This window comes from Rhinolophus sinicus, linkage group LG12 (assembly GCF_036562045.2).
Source record: "Rhinolophus sinicus isolate RSC01 linkage group LG12, ASM3656204v1, whole genome shotgun sequence".
Lineage (NCBI taxonomy): Eukaryota > Metazoa > Chordata > Mammalia > Chiroptera > Rhinolophidae > Rhinolophus > Rhinolophus sinicus.
Window position 1 is genome coordinate 16,969,315 of NC_133761.1, and position 14,046 is coordinate 16,983,360.

Sequence of the window (14,046 nt, forward strand, 5' to 3'; positions counted from 1 at the left end):
TTTCAAAGCCAGCAATGCAGTATCTTTTCTCTAACCCTGTGCTTCCCTTTTATAAGGACCTTTGTGGTTGCACCGAACCTATGTAGATAATCCAGGATAATTTCCTAATCTCAAAATCCATTCTTAACCACATTCCCATAGTTCTTTTTACCATGTAAATTAACATATTCAGAAGTTCCAAGGATTAGAATGTGGAAATCTTTGAGGGGCCATATTCTGTCTATCACAGATGATAGGTTGGTACATAGGTAGATGATTGATAGATGGATGGATGGATGGATGGATGGATGGATGGATAGATAGATGATAGACACATAGATACATAGATACACAGATAGATATAGATGATACAGTTTTAAGTAGGGTTGCCCAGAATTAGACTATCAAATAGGAAGGAGCAAATTAACCCAAAGGATCAAGGGCCCTGGCCAGAAAACCCCATTGTCATGAGCAATCAAGTGGTTCATTTGGGGAAGAGCAGACCAATATGGCCATGGTCACACGTCCAGTAGGACATGATGACATGTTCCATGAGAATGAGTTTAGACTGCATGGACGAGAGAATGGACCAACAGGCAGAAAATTAAGAGAGAGTTTAGCTAACACAGGAAGACTTTTCATGCAGTTAGAATGATGCAAAAATAAGAAAGAATGCTTTTGAGAGAAATAAATTCCCTGTTATTCTATTAAAATATATGAAACCAATGACCATTTTATGGCGATGTTGCAAAAGAGAATTGAAAAGTCGAAAGAGGACAGAAGTAAAATTTAAGATGCTTTCCAACCCATCTCTCTGGGAACCCATAGTGTGTTCATGTAATAAAAACTGAGTAGGAGTAAGTCACATCTCATGTGGCACCATCCTGTGCATGAGAGAGCAGAATGGCGAGCAGCTCGATTCTGAGTCCGGTGGGTCTGGATTCAAATCCTGCCTGTACACTACCTCACTGTCAATTTATTTAACCTCACTGAGCTCCAGTTTCCTAACCTGTAAAGCAGGGGTGTTGTGAGCATTCAGCTTGATACTGTAGCTCACACGACCTTAGCACAACCTTGGGCACATAGAAAGCATTCAAACTGGCAGCAATTAGAAGCTGATATTAAAGCACTGTTTACTTTACACTAGCACAACCAGCCTTATTTTCAGTGTTAGGGCCATTTGAACACACTGTGAGGTCTCTACCATCCTTACAAGTGGAGGAATTACATAAAAACAACAACAACAGCAATGAACATCTCTATGTCCAGACAGAATAAGAGATCAGCTCCATAGTGAACGTGTGGGACTTACATAATATTGGCTGCCACTGCACAGCCCGAAACGATGATCATGATGGTCGTCTGGATCTGGTAATCGGGGTACAGCAGGCGCCCACACGCCAGGTATACCAACACACCAGTCACCACCCAGACACATAGGATGGACAGCAGGCCACCAAGGATCTCTAAGGATTCAAGCACACAGACAGCCATACACAAAGAATTCGTAAATCACCTTAACCTCCTCAAGAATTAAGATATTAATGTCCCTTCCCCACCCATCTAAAAAAAAAGAGGCTTCAACCTTTCAAACTAGTTCACTTCGTGATTCACAAAGCAAACGTTTGGATGGATTTTAGCTCTAAGATGAGGGACTTTGATGTTGCATTCATGAAACACCAGCATCTGAGTTCATTATGCCCCAGGTTACTCAGTAATTTCCAGCAAATTTTTAAAGCATGTTAATTGCTGCCTACCCTTGCTGTTTTCCTTGGGGATTTTGACTTAAGCAGGTGCTAAAGTGATTGAAACTTATTAGGAGATGAAATAATGAGACACAAAGAGTAAAAGGTATTTAGAAACTTAATTTCGCCATAAAACGTTTACAACTTGCTAGTACGAGCACCTTCTGTGGATTAAAATAGTCAAAAGGGAAGGCTTCAGAGGGTACTTGATGAAAAATGAGTTTCATTTGCTAACCCAACATACCATAAACACAGAGAAAAACTCAGAGGTAGATCAACACTCTAACTGCATTTTTAAGAGCAACACTAAGGAAAAGAAGCATCAGAATGAAAACCTTTACATTAATATTTAAAGATAAGGTAGTGTTCAATCTGCCTGCTGAGTAAAGTACTTCTGCTTACGCAGGAGTTCCTTAATATCTCACCCTGATCTGTAACTCAACCTTGTAAATGGATTCTAAAAACCTACAAGGGTCTAGAAACATTCTGTGAGTCAATGGTTGGGCACATTCCCTAATGTTGACCCCTTTGAAGTAGAGCAATGTCACATCATTTCTCAGACTTCAGTCATTTACATAGCTTCGTCCTAAACAAGGTTATCCATGAAATTACATATTGGATGCGCTAGTTGATTTCCACCTCTATATCTATAGTGGAGTTGCCTAATAGAGTAGCCATCAATCACATGTGGCTATTTAAATTTAAATTAAGTAAAATTAAAACGTTGGTTGTTCAGTAGCATTAGCCGCATTGAAAGTGTCCATAGCGACATTCTACTCTGTACTATAGAGCATCTCCCTTGAAGCAGAGTTCTATTGGACAGCACCGGTCTTCTAGCATGGCAGTGGTCATGAGTCCAGGATGAGAAAGTACAAAGCAGTATTCTAAATTCTGTGTTTACAAAACATCCTGCATTTACAAAACAGCTTTGACCAACAGTATCAGAAAGGGTCGAGTACAAGGAATAATTTACATAGACGAAGGACAGCTGCTCAGCCCAAAGTACTTGTTTTCCAAGTATAGCTCTGTTAAGGGACTGCAAAAGCATCTTCAGATCCCATTGTCACAAGCTCTTTTTATTGAAGTTCATCGCCTTATTTCTATCTCGCTGAACGTTAAAGGAAAGGCGGTTCAAACCACCCACGATGACAAATTGGTATCAAATGAGAACTTCCTGTCATTCTAAGCTTGAAAAACCACAGCCCTGCGGTTGTCAGTCTACGAAGTGGGGTCTGTCTAGCGGCACTTTTCAGTGACGCATGGCCGTGTTAGCACGTTAACCACCCCTGTTCTGCCTGCAGTTCTCCTTCACTTTCTAATCCTGACTCCCCAGTAAGAAGTTCTTCCACCTCTGCAGCTTTCTTGTGCCTTACTTTGCAAAATGGTAGGAGATTTATCCCATATTCTCTCCGATGCAGAGTAACTGAGTGAATACGTAATATCATGGCTGTCACCACACGCTGAGACCGTTGGGCTGGGGTGGTTGCCAAAGTGATACATGAGTTCCTGTTGTCCCATTGGAGTGGAGGAAGCATGATTAACCTGGCTTTTCGCTGAATTAACGTTGGGAACACGTTCCCACATCCACGTCTGTTTTATCCCGTGCACCAGAGAGATATGCATTTGAGGGACCTTTGAACAAAGCTTTGCTTTGTCCCTTTCGTTTCTCTCCTTGATTGGACTCCAAGGCACTACTGTGCCACGAATACTCAATCCATAAACTGTACCTGCTCGATGCCATCCAAATGTCAGCCGCTTGGACGGGGGCTTAGAAGACAACCACAAAGAGAAGAGGCTGAGCAGGAAACTGGTCAGGTCAGTTAGGAGGTGGGCAGCATCTGTGACGACAGCAAGACTTCCAGCAATGTGGCCACCTATGGGGGGGGTGGAATTTTGCTCATGTTAGGGCCCCAGGGCAACTAGGTTCACATGCACACTAACAAGAGGTGGTGAAAACACCACAGGCGCACAGAGCTTTAGAAGAGAAATTAATCTGGATGTCATCCACTTCTTCTTCCCAATTTGACAGGTAGAGAAACTGAGACCCAGAGAGTGGGTAGGATTTGAACAGCTGGAAATGAATTTTGAGGCAAGGCTATTCCTAGGGGAGCACAGGTACTGAGATGGGAAAGTGTGGGCACACTTGGAGAATATCCCCGTGTGACAGGGGCATAAGGACTCAAAAAGGGCGATACAAAAAGATGAGGCTGGAGGGGTGCAGCCAAATTCAAAGGGACTCACGCTCAAACTGAGGACCTGGACTTTTGTCTGTAAACCAGATGACAACCTGGCCCACTGATGGGCTTTTATTTATTCTTTTTTTTTTTGCTTGTACTTTTCCCATAGTCTTTACCTCTTCCTTCTGCTCTCCTAATGTATATACTCTCCACCTGAGTTTGAGATCCCTATTATGAATAGTGGGGAGCAGGAAGGGGAAGGAGCAGGCACCTCCCAATGGGGTTCCCGAGTGCAACAATAATCCAATCATGCCAGCATAAGAAGAGAGCTCAAGCCATGGAGCTCGGCCTGACTTGTCTCTCCCTTTGCTGGGCTCCCTCTATTTCCCTCTAGTTCTCCTTTGAGAAAAGACCTCCAGCCTCCCCTCCAAAATTGAAGTCAAAGGAAAACTCTGTCATTTCCTTCTTGAACAGGGCTTATTGCCTGAGAGCAATAACCTTTATTGCTCTCACTACATCTTCCCAGCGCAGAGCTTTCGCTGACTGATACGTCCTCCCAGCAGCTGTTTATTGCCTTCTGTGTTAAAAAGCCATGGAGACTGTCAGTCATCAGCCTTTCCATCAGCAGACTCACCTTGTCGACTAATGATTACAAAAATTTACGGCTGTAGCTCGTAATTGCAATAATCCCCACAGACTGCTGGCTCTAGCTGTAGTTAATAACTGGTTTGTCAAAGTTTAATGGTCTGAAGCAAAGTAGTCTTCAAGCTTGTTACTAAGCTGTCAGTGCAAAAATCAGAATGATTCATTAGCCAAAAAGTAACATTTTGCTAACAAATCAGCTCTCCTTCCAATTACCCTCTGATGTTGCTCTATCTGCCAAACTGGGGCCTGATAATTAAGCTGTGTTAATAATGCATTATTTCTTGCCTGGAAAATGACTGCATGCAGATAAGCAGCGTGCCACAATCTCAGCAATGAATAATGGTGATGATTCTATGTGCTGGGCTAAAATCGTAGCCTCAGGCAAGGAAATGAAGTCTTTCAGGGTTTCTTCAACAAGCTCAGCTGAGTCAGGGGACAACTGAGAGAGGAAGAGGGCTTGCTTTGGAAGCGGCATATTAATATGGAGGTCTGGGAACCTTGAACCATTTTGCAACCATCAGATCTACTTAGAACCCCCCAGAAGACTGGGTAATCATGTGGAGTGATTATGGAGCAAACTGTGTGGGGGAGGGAGGTAGTCTGCAACTGAACTTCCATTTGCTTCTGAACCCATGGGGTATTGCTGACAATTAATTCAATCTTCCAGCCACTATTTATGGAGCCCTTACTGTGCACGGTACAGGGATAGACTATACAAAGATAAACAGAGTTAAACAGATCACAGCCCCTCTCTTCAGTGATCTCATTGTTGAACACCATACTGAGGACGTGTGTAATGGGCTAGGGGATTAGAAAATCACTCTCATTGGGGGCACTAAGGAACTTTTCCCAGGAGAGGCTAAGAATTAGCTAGGAGAAAAGGGTTTTTCAGGAAGACCTGAGAGCAGGCACAAGAACAGAGAGAAATGAAAGAACGTGGCACTTTTGTGGAGAAGCAGGAGGTAGGGAGTGTTGGAGGAATAAAGGGGACATGAGCCAGGAAAGGGGGGTGTGGGATCTTTGTGTGGGGCATTGTATGTCATGCTAAAGAATGTGGAGGTTATCCTAGAAGATAAGGGGATCTACTTATGATTTTGAGGCAAGGTTGCGCCGTGTTCAGATCTGTATTTAAGAGAGAGATCTTTGCTGGCAATATGGAGGCTGACTTGGGGGGAGGAGAAATTAGAGGTGAAGACACAACAGTAATAGCCAAAGGAAGTTATGATAAAAGCATGAAGTGGGGCAGTAGTCCTCATATTTCTAGAATACTTGGCAAGATGTAGACAGCAATGTACTTATAACAAGGTTGGAGAAGCGCTAAGGACTAAGTCCTGGAAATGGACCCTCCTTAGGGCCTGTGGGGTGAAGACGACAGTCGGAAATCAGGGGATCCCCTGGGCCGGGGTCTCATATTCACCTCACATTTAGAGAGTTGGTGGTAATTTCACATGGTGTTTTCTGTGGAGAACACATATATGGACAGGATTGAAAGAAGTAAATGTTTATCTGACAACATTAGCCTTGGTTCCCATTACTGGACTATTGTATGCTATTAATTTATATTTGAAAAATTCTTTAATTGTCTTATGAATAGAATTGCTATCCTATATAACTTGTCAAAAACTCATGGCATTATTATTTAACAAGTATTTAAAACATACCACAGTGTGCATAGGCATATTTGGGCATTTCTTAAAATGTTTAATACCAGGAACCTCAAAAACTAGAAGTGGTTTAAGCCGCTGAAACACTCTGGCTGTAGTAAAAAGTAAGTTCCCTTGTCAGTCACGCTTGTCACACCACCCAGTTGTATCTTTTACGTACTGAGAGATATTTTTTTTTTTTTTTTTTACTCTGAGATACTTACCATCTTCCCCAGCCTGTTTCCAGCTCTGCATTTCTTTCTAGCAACCTGGTGCTTCCTCCATCCTTGCTTTACTCCAAGTAGTCCTGCCTCAACATGACTTTTCCTGAGCACTCTCAATTTCTTCTAGTAACGGCCCTAGTTGAGCTTATTTTTATGAGTGCACTGCGTCTGTATGTCTGTCTTTGCAAAGTGGGATACAGGTTTACGTCTGCAATGTCACTTTCCACAATTCGGAATTTTCGCAAGCCGTCAGAAAGAGTCCCGGGTTATCAGGGATAGAGTCTACAAAGGCCCATTCACAGTGGACACATTGATATATATAGACTTCTTTCATTCCTTCCTCCACTGTGTTCTGCACTCTCTAAACACAGCTCTACGACCTGGATCTCCTCTGTTCTAAATGTCAGTCACTCCCCAAGTCCTGCAGCATGAATTCTGATTCCCTAGCCAGGCCTCATGGTCCTTCTTGGACCCCCGCAACTACCATTCTTCTTTTATTCCCTGCTGACCATGTTTTACCCCACACCACTGCCTCACATAGATTCTTTCATTTGTAAGGTATAACTGCCTAACAAACCAGCTTCGATAACCACAACAACAAAACGATCATTTATTGGCTCAAATAACCGAGGACAAATCTGGGTAGGACTGGATCAGGTACAGCCTAGTCCTAAGGTTCAAAAAATATTGTTAGGGCTCTGCTCTCTCTGCATTGTTTTTTGTTGTCCTACTGAAGACAGACATCCTCCCTCTCAACAAGAAAAGTGGGCCTCGGGAAGCTCCAGGCTCATGTCATTTCAGCATAGTATTTGTAGAGGAAAATGAGATTTTCCCCCCCGCCTCCCTATATAAAATCCCAGAGACACTGATGAATCCAGCCTGGCATCTTACAGCTGCCAATGAGCATGAGGTATGTGGGCCAGGAGGGCCAGAACTGTAACCAGCGCAATGAGTAGGAGAAAGCTTGCTGAATAAGCAGTGGCATCCACTACCTACAGTGGCACCCAAATACGGCGACACATCAGACTCATTTAAATTGCTTCCTACAAGTACGCATGTCCTGTCCTGTTGAAGACGTTTCGAGATATGTTGCCTACATCCTGGACCACAATAATAATCAGTGTTTCTCATTCAGCCCCCTCCATCTTAAAGGCCCTTCTCATCTTAAAGCCACCTCTCAATTTCTACCTATCCCCCAAAGCCTTGCTCAAATCCCGAATCCTGCAGAAGTGATCTAAGAATAATAATTGCTTTCTCCAACATGGTCAAAAATGGCTTTAGGGGGGAGGTGAGCTGTGGGTTGGAGTCTTGAATCGTGGCCAGGGTTTTGATGAGTGTGGGGAATGAGGAAGTGCCTTTTGCATTCAAATAAAAAGGCAGAAGCAAAAGCCACAGAGACTTGAAGGAACAATTATTATTTTGGATGGGATGAATAAATAGCGGAAACAGAAGAGTCGTGCAGGGAAATAGTAAAAGAAAAAGATTGGTAGTCACTTTGGCCGTCAGATGGTGGAATGACTTGGAAGCTAAAGTAAGAAATTTTCATTTTGTCTGGGGTACCAGAGCTTTTCAATGTATAGATCTCTTTTACTTGGGGCAGCCACATGGGGCCTAGCACAGAGAGAACCAGCCTCTTCTTGTTACAAGCATCTTTGTCAGTTTTTCCCAGTGTTCAATAAAATTTTCAGTGTTTGCCATGATGGGGAAATGGCTGTGAAGGATTGAACTAGGCAAAGGGGAGCCATGGAAGAATTTTTTTTTTTTTTACTTTTATTTATTTAAGTGTGTTTTTCCAGGACCCATCAGCTCCAAGTCAAGTAGTTATTTCAATCTAGTTGTGGAGGGCGCAGCTCACACTGGCCCATGTGGGGATCAAACCGGCAACCTTGGTGTTAAGAGCACCGCACGCTAACCAACTGAGCTAACCGGCTGCCCCAACCATGGAAGAATTTTGAAGACAGAATTAACGTGAGGAGAGCAATGTTTTAGGGAAATGAGCTCAAACTAAATGCAGCTCAAATTCCAAATGATTGTCAGTCAGTATCCATTTAATTCCTTTACTGACATCATCATTTTCTTCTGATTCTAAACTGAGGTCAGAACACAAAGTCTAGTTATCAAGAATCAGAAAGAAATGAGGAAATTGATTTGCTCACTCCAAGTGAATAGCTTCCCATTTTCCCCCTAAAAAATATAAGTCATTGTAAAAGCCAAGTGACAGGGTGTAAGAGAAGGGACAAGGAGAAAAGTAAGTTTTGTGAATGGAAGACATCTTGTTTCAGACTATTTAGACATCAGCTGAGGAGACGATGCTGTTGATGCTCAGCATCCACATGGATTCAGAGAAAAGCAGAGGAAGAAAGTAGTAAAGGAAACAAGCCAGTTTCTATATCTTCCTGGGCTGTGTTCGCTTGGGATGGTTCCAGGACGTTATTTGAAAGGCTATGAATTTCCAGAACATGACCTTTTCAAATCATGTTGTGAATGGATTCTGTTTTTTAGATTTTCTATTTTGACAGTTTCTTACATGAACAATTGATTATTGTCTGCAATCCGATGAATTTCAATAATAAAAAAAGAAATATCACTCTGGTATAGATGTCAGTGGGTTTCCAAAGGGACTTTTCCAGGTTGGAACGGCTGAAAGTAAATTATTGCAGCTTCAACCAAGCTATTAAGTCGGTTCCTTCAAAAGACTTACCCTGGCTCTAGAAATTGTGCATATCAATTATGTTTGTAAACCGACTGGAAGAACATTTTTAACAACCCTGGATTTGTCTTGGACTGGATGGGTCTAAGTTCATTTCCAGTTTTGAAAAGCTATAAAAGTCTTAAGGTATAGGCCCCAAGACTCCATAGCTTGAAGAAACCAATTAATTCTGATTGCTAATTATTATAGTACAAAAGAAATAGCTTAGCAGATTCCATTTCCCTCCCGTCTAAGATTGTTACTCACTTAGTTCTCCTTTTGCATAATAGAGAGAAAATGAAGCTAAAATGTTGATAACATAGCATAACAGGTAACAGTAGTAACAGAGTTGTAGTAGCTTATGATACTATATGCCAGGTAGCTTATAGGGATTTAAAAAATTTTTTTGCAAAAAAATAATAAGATGACATTACATATCCAAACCTTTAGACTAACTTCATAGCTACACATGATTTTATTATTAATAAAAATAAAGAAAAAATAAAGAGGAATACACCCTAAGATATTAAGATATGCAATGAGAATACAACCCTGACAAAACAAAATGGAGGAAGTAAATAAGATTTTTAAAGCCAAATTTGTGAATTAAAAAACAAGAAAAATTAAAATAATAATATACTCAAGAAAATACGTACAAATAATATATCAATAAAATAGGTAGACATCTATCAAGCTAAATCAGGGAAGAGAAGAGACAACATATAAATAACATTCAAATGAGGACGGAGGTAGAATAAATAATACCGATAAGAAACTATCATATTTCATTGCATGATAATGAATTTGAAAATTTCAATGAGATGAATGATTTTGGAAAAACGACCAAACTTTACTCAAGAAGTAGAAATTTTGAGTATGTCAATTATGGAGGAAGAAGCTGAAAAATATATCAAAGAATTATTTCTAAGACTGTCTCCAAACCCAGATGATTTATCAGGGAGTTCTTCAAAAGGAAGAGATAATTTCAATGCTATATATACTCTTTCAGTTTTGTTAAGAGCTATTATTGAAACTAAGCTTTTCATTTTTATATGCATAACTGATTCAAAAAGTTAGGAAAAATTGCTCCAAAACAGAAAACTATAGTTAAATTTGCAGTATCGATAAAGCTATAAAAATCCTGATGAAAATAAGCGTGACTCAGATTGATCATTGATAGAATGGTCCATCACATCAATTTGACAGGTGCCACAGTGAGAGCCTAAGAACCCGAGCCCCAGAATTCAGACGGCCTGCCCACCTGCAGGTATGTTACTAAAGCAGAGGACTTTACTCTTTGTACTTCAGGTACCTTGACTATAAAATGCAATTGCACTTTATAATAGGATCTACCTCTCAGGGATTTTGACAGGATTAAGAAAGGTAATACAATGGAAAGCACTCATCACAGTTCTTGGCACATAGTAAGCATTAAATAATGCCAGAAATGCAAAGATCATATTATATTAGGTAATTTCTGAGTGTAATGCACATCAACAATGGATCAAAAAATTTTAACAGAATAAATTTAAATGCTATTTGATAAAAGTCAACATTCATCCTTGACTGTTTGTTAACAATGAAAAAACCAGGACAAGGAGACCATTTCATTAACATAATAAAAATACTTAACCCCTCAGGAAATATATTACTTAAGAGTTAAATAGCTGAACATAATATTCGATTTAGCATAAGATATCATTTAACATGATAAAAATATGAAACATACAGAAGAGGTGTAACTATTGAAAATGAGGAGAGGTATGGTTTTTGCACAAGAAAGGGTTATCTACTGGGATGGAAAGAATGGATGAGAAAGGAACCAAGGAAAATAGACTGAGATACATTTAGGATGATAATATTTCATGTATGTGCACTGTTGAGTATAAAATGAATATACAAAATGAAAACTTTCCAGAATACAGAAAGTAACCATCTAGAAAACAGAACACGAGAAAAGTCAGACGCCACTCACCTCTGGAAAGAGTAAACCAAACACTTAGGATAACTATAAATAACTCTAGCAAGAAAAAGACTGTCTCTGTGTTAAAACAAACAAGTAAAAGAAATAAAACGACAAAACTTTGATGAGAGATGTAGAGTATTTAGACAAATGGAGAAACCATATTCCTAGAGGGAAAACTGAATATGCATTTTAAAGAGATTTGTGTTCCCAAATTAATTTATATACCAATAAAATCATTCTTAGATTTTGGAGGGAAGTGAACAAAATGATTCTCATGTTTAATTAGAATAATAAAAAGAAATGAACAGCCCTTACCTTTTGTCTGTTAAACAGGAATAATAAGGAAAGAACAAGAGATATTATAGCATATAAATTTGCACTACTTAAATACAGAGGGTGCCAAAAAACTGTATACAAATTTCAAGAAAGGAAAAAACTGTATTAAAATTGTACTACTCAATATATATCTATAACAAAAGATGAATACAAGTCATGTGTATACATTTTTTTGGCACCCCTGGTATATTGCTACTGACAGAGATTAGCAACATAGATCAGTGAAACACCTAAGAATGAAACCCTATTGTTTATAAAAATTTGATAAATGACAAAAGAAACATCAAAACTCAATGGAGAAAATATTATTCCATAAATGATGCTGAAAACTTTGTTACCTATTTAGGAAAAGAACTTTCAATCCTTAGAGAATATCTAATTTCACGTTAATTTAAAATTAAATGCAAAAAATTGAACAACGAAATGGTATTTACCTTCTCAGTAGCTGAGGAAGGCCTATTAAGTACTAAAATAGTGAACGGGTAGTAAAAGAAATCAGCTCAAAATGAAATGTTCAATATAATTTCTATGCAAAATTTTAAATTTCTCCAAGTCAAACCCAAAATGTAAAAAAATTAAGAAGTAAACAACAAACTGGAAAAGTACATGTAACAAATATAACAAGTTTAATATCCTAACTATATAAAGAGTTCTCAGAGATCAATATAGAGAATTACAAATTATCTCAGAAAACAAATGAGCAACAGACATTAATAGGCAAGCAGGAAATGCATTAACAGGGAAATACAGATCACTATAAACATGCAAAAATATTCTAGCAGTAACAATTAAAGAAATTAATATTAAAATAAGCATATTCACCTATACATTAACAAAGAGTTTTTAAAGATTAAAATAAGTTCTGGTAAAGATTTGGAGAGAGAATCATTCTCATGTGAGTTGGCAGACATATGAATTGTTTCAAGATTTCTGGATAGCACTTTGGCAAGACGCATCAAGAAGTAATAAAAATATTGTATGTCCTTCAACCAATTATTTCCACTTTTAGGAATCTCTTTGAAGGGATTAACCAGAAAGGCAGGCAGAATTTGATTCAAGAGTTTTCATTGCAGCATTGTCCATAAGCAGGAAAAAAAAAAATCCCTAAATTTCTATCAATAGAGAAATGATTATGTAAATCACAGTGGAGTGTACTATAGAATATTGTTCAGACATAAAAATGTTTTTGCAGAGTATTTGATGGCATGGTCAAAAGCATTCAGTACTCTCTCAATAATGTTAAAAAAAACTGAGCTTTGAGTAGAAAACATATTGTACAATAATACTCCATGATTTTATTGGAGGTTATCACTGAAAGGCGGAATAGTGATGAATTTTTATTTCCTTCTATTTTCTAACTTATCTACAATACGCACCTTGTTACTTCATACTTTCAGAAAATATTAACTCTTACTTTAAAAGAAGAAACTCCTGCAACGATGCGGGGTTTTGTTTGCCTGTTTAATCAGAGAAGTCTCTTTGAGAAATACTCACCTACGACCTCTGCAATCATGAAAACGAAGCATATTCCTGAAGCAGCACAGAGTTTCCACCTGGCGTATTGTTGCTCATTTGCCCTGTTCTCTGCAGCCTTGGAGTTGCCATGGCAGTGATAGATGGCTCCTGACTCCAGCTCTTCTGGCTTCTCTCCAGGACATTGATTTTTATTCAAGGTCTTCTGCTGGAGTTCCACACTGTTGATGAGTTTGACAGAAGTGAAAAGTGAATGTGGCTGCAAACACCTCGCTGACAGCTCTACCCATTCTCTGAACCACTATTAGGACAGTTGCTAACTAGCTAGGCAGTGATGATGCTAAGAAATATCAAGTGTAAGGAACAAGCAAGAAATTTCCTTATGAAATATCAACAACCAAAAATTTTGCTTGTATTCAGTGAAACTCTATTCCATCTCAACCATCAGCAATTAAGAGATATCAAAGGAACAGGAGAAAGGAAGCCAATACATTTTGCTGCATTTCCTTCCCAATTACGTCACTTTGAAAAGACATAGTACACTGTCCCACAAATAAAAAAGGGGGTGGGAACAGTGGTAGAAGTGTGCATACAACCAGCCTATTGATTCAAATACCCACTGTTGCCTGCCATCACTGTCATGTTCTCCATCACAACATTGTTACAGGTCATAGTACTTTGTCCTGCTGAGTCCCTGTGAAATCTTCTTAACACAGCTTTGCAGTCATTCTCTACCAAGCAAAATTATACCGGGAGTTGAAACTTACTTACACTTCCTAAAGCAAGCAGTACATATCAGTTCTGTTCACATATTAATATAAATAATTATTTAGAGCAGTTTATAGAATTATAGAATGCCACAGATGGAAAGATTGTAGATAACATTTAGTCTAGCCTCATTGTTTCTTAGCTAAAGTAATTACGGTTCAGAGAGGTTAAGTAATTGGCTAAGGTCAAGTAGCCAGGAAATGGCTGAGCTGAGATCCCAAACCTAGATCCCGTACATTTTTCCACTACAGTACGTCCATACTGCCTCTCCACCTAAAACCAATGTTTACTGATACATGTCCACAGGTCTACATATCTTAAACTAATCAGATTTTAGGGGTTTTTTTTTAATAACCTTATTAGAAGACGTTAATAAGATTCTTAGAATTAAGGATTTTGTA

General features: G+C 39.1%; 1 protein-coding gene across 1 annotated transcript in view; it reads right to left on the bottom strand.

The window, feature by feature from the left end:
• The window catches only part of SLC30A8 (solute carrier family 30 member 8), a 34,704-nt gene that overhangs the window by 11,645 nt on the left and 9,013 nt on the right, over positions 1-14,046 (bottom strand). Inside the window, exons 2-4 of the mRNA XM_019713162.2 lie at positions 12,899-13,098; positions 3,452-3,598; positions 1,292-1,445 (exon numbers count right to left, since the gene is read on the bottom strand). Coding sequence (XP_019568721.2) covers positions 1,292-1,445; positions 3,452-3,598; positions 12,899-13,098 — 501 coding nt within the window. The remainder of the gene's footprint in view (positions 1-1,291; positions 1,446-3,451; positions 3,599-12,898; positions 13,099-14,046) is intronic.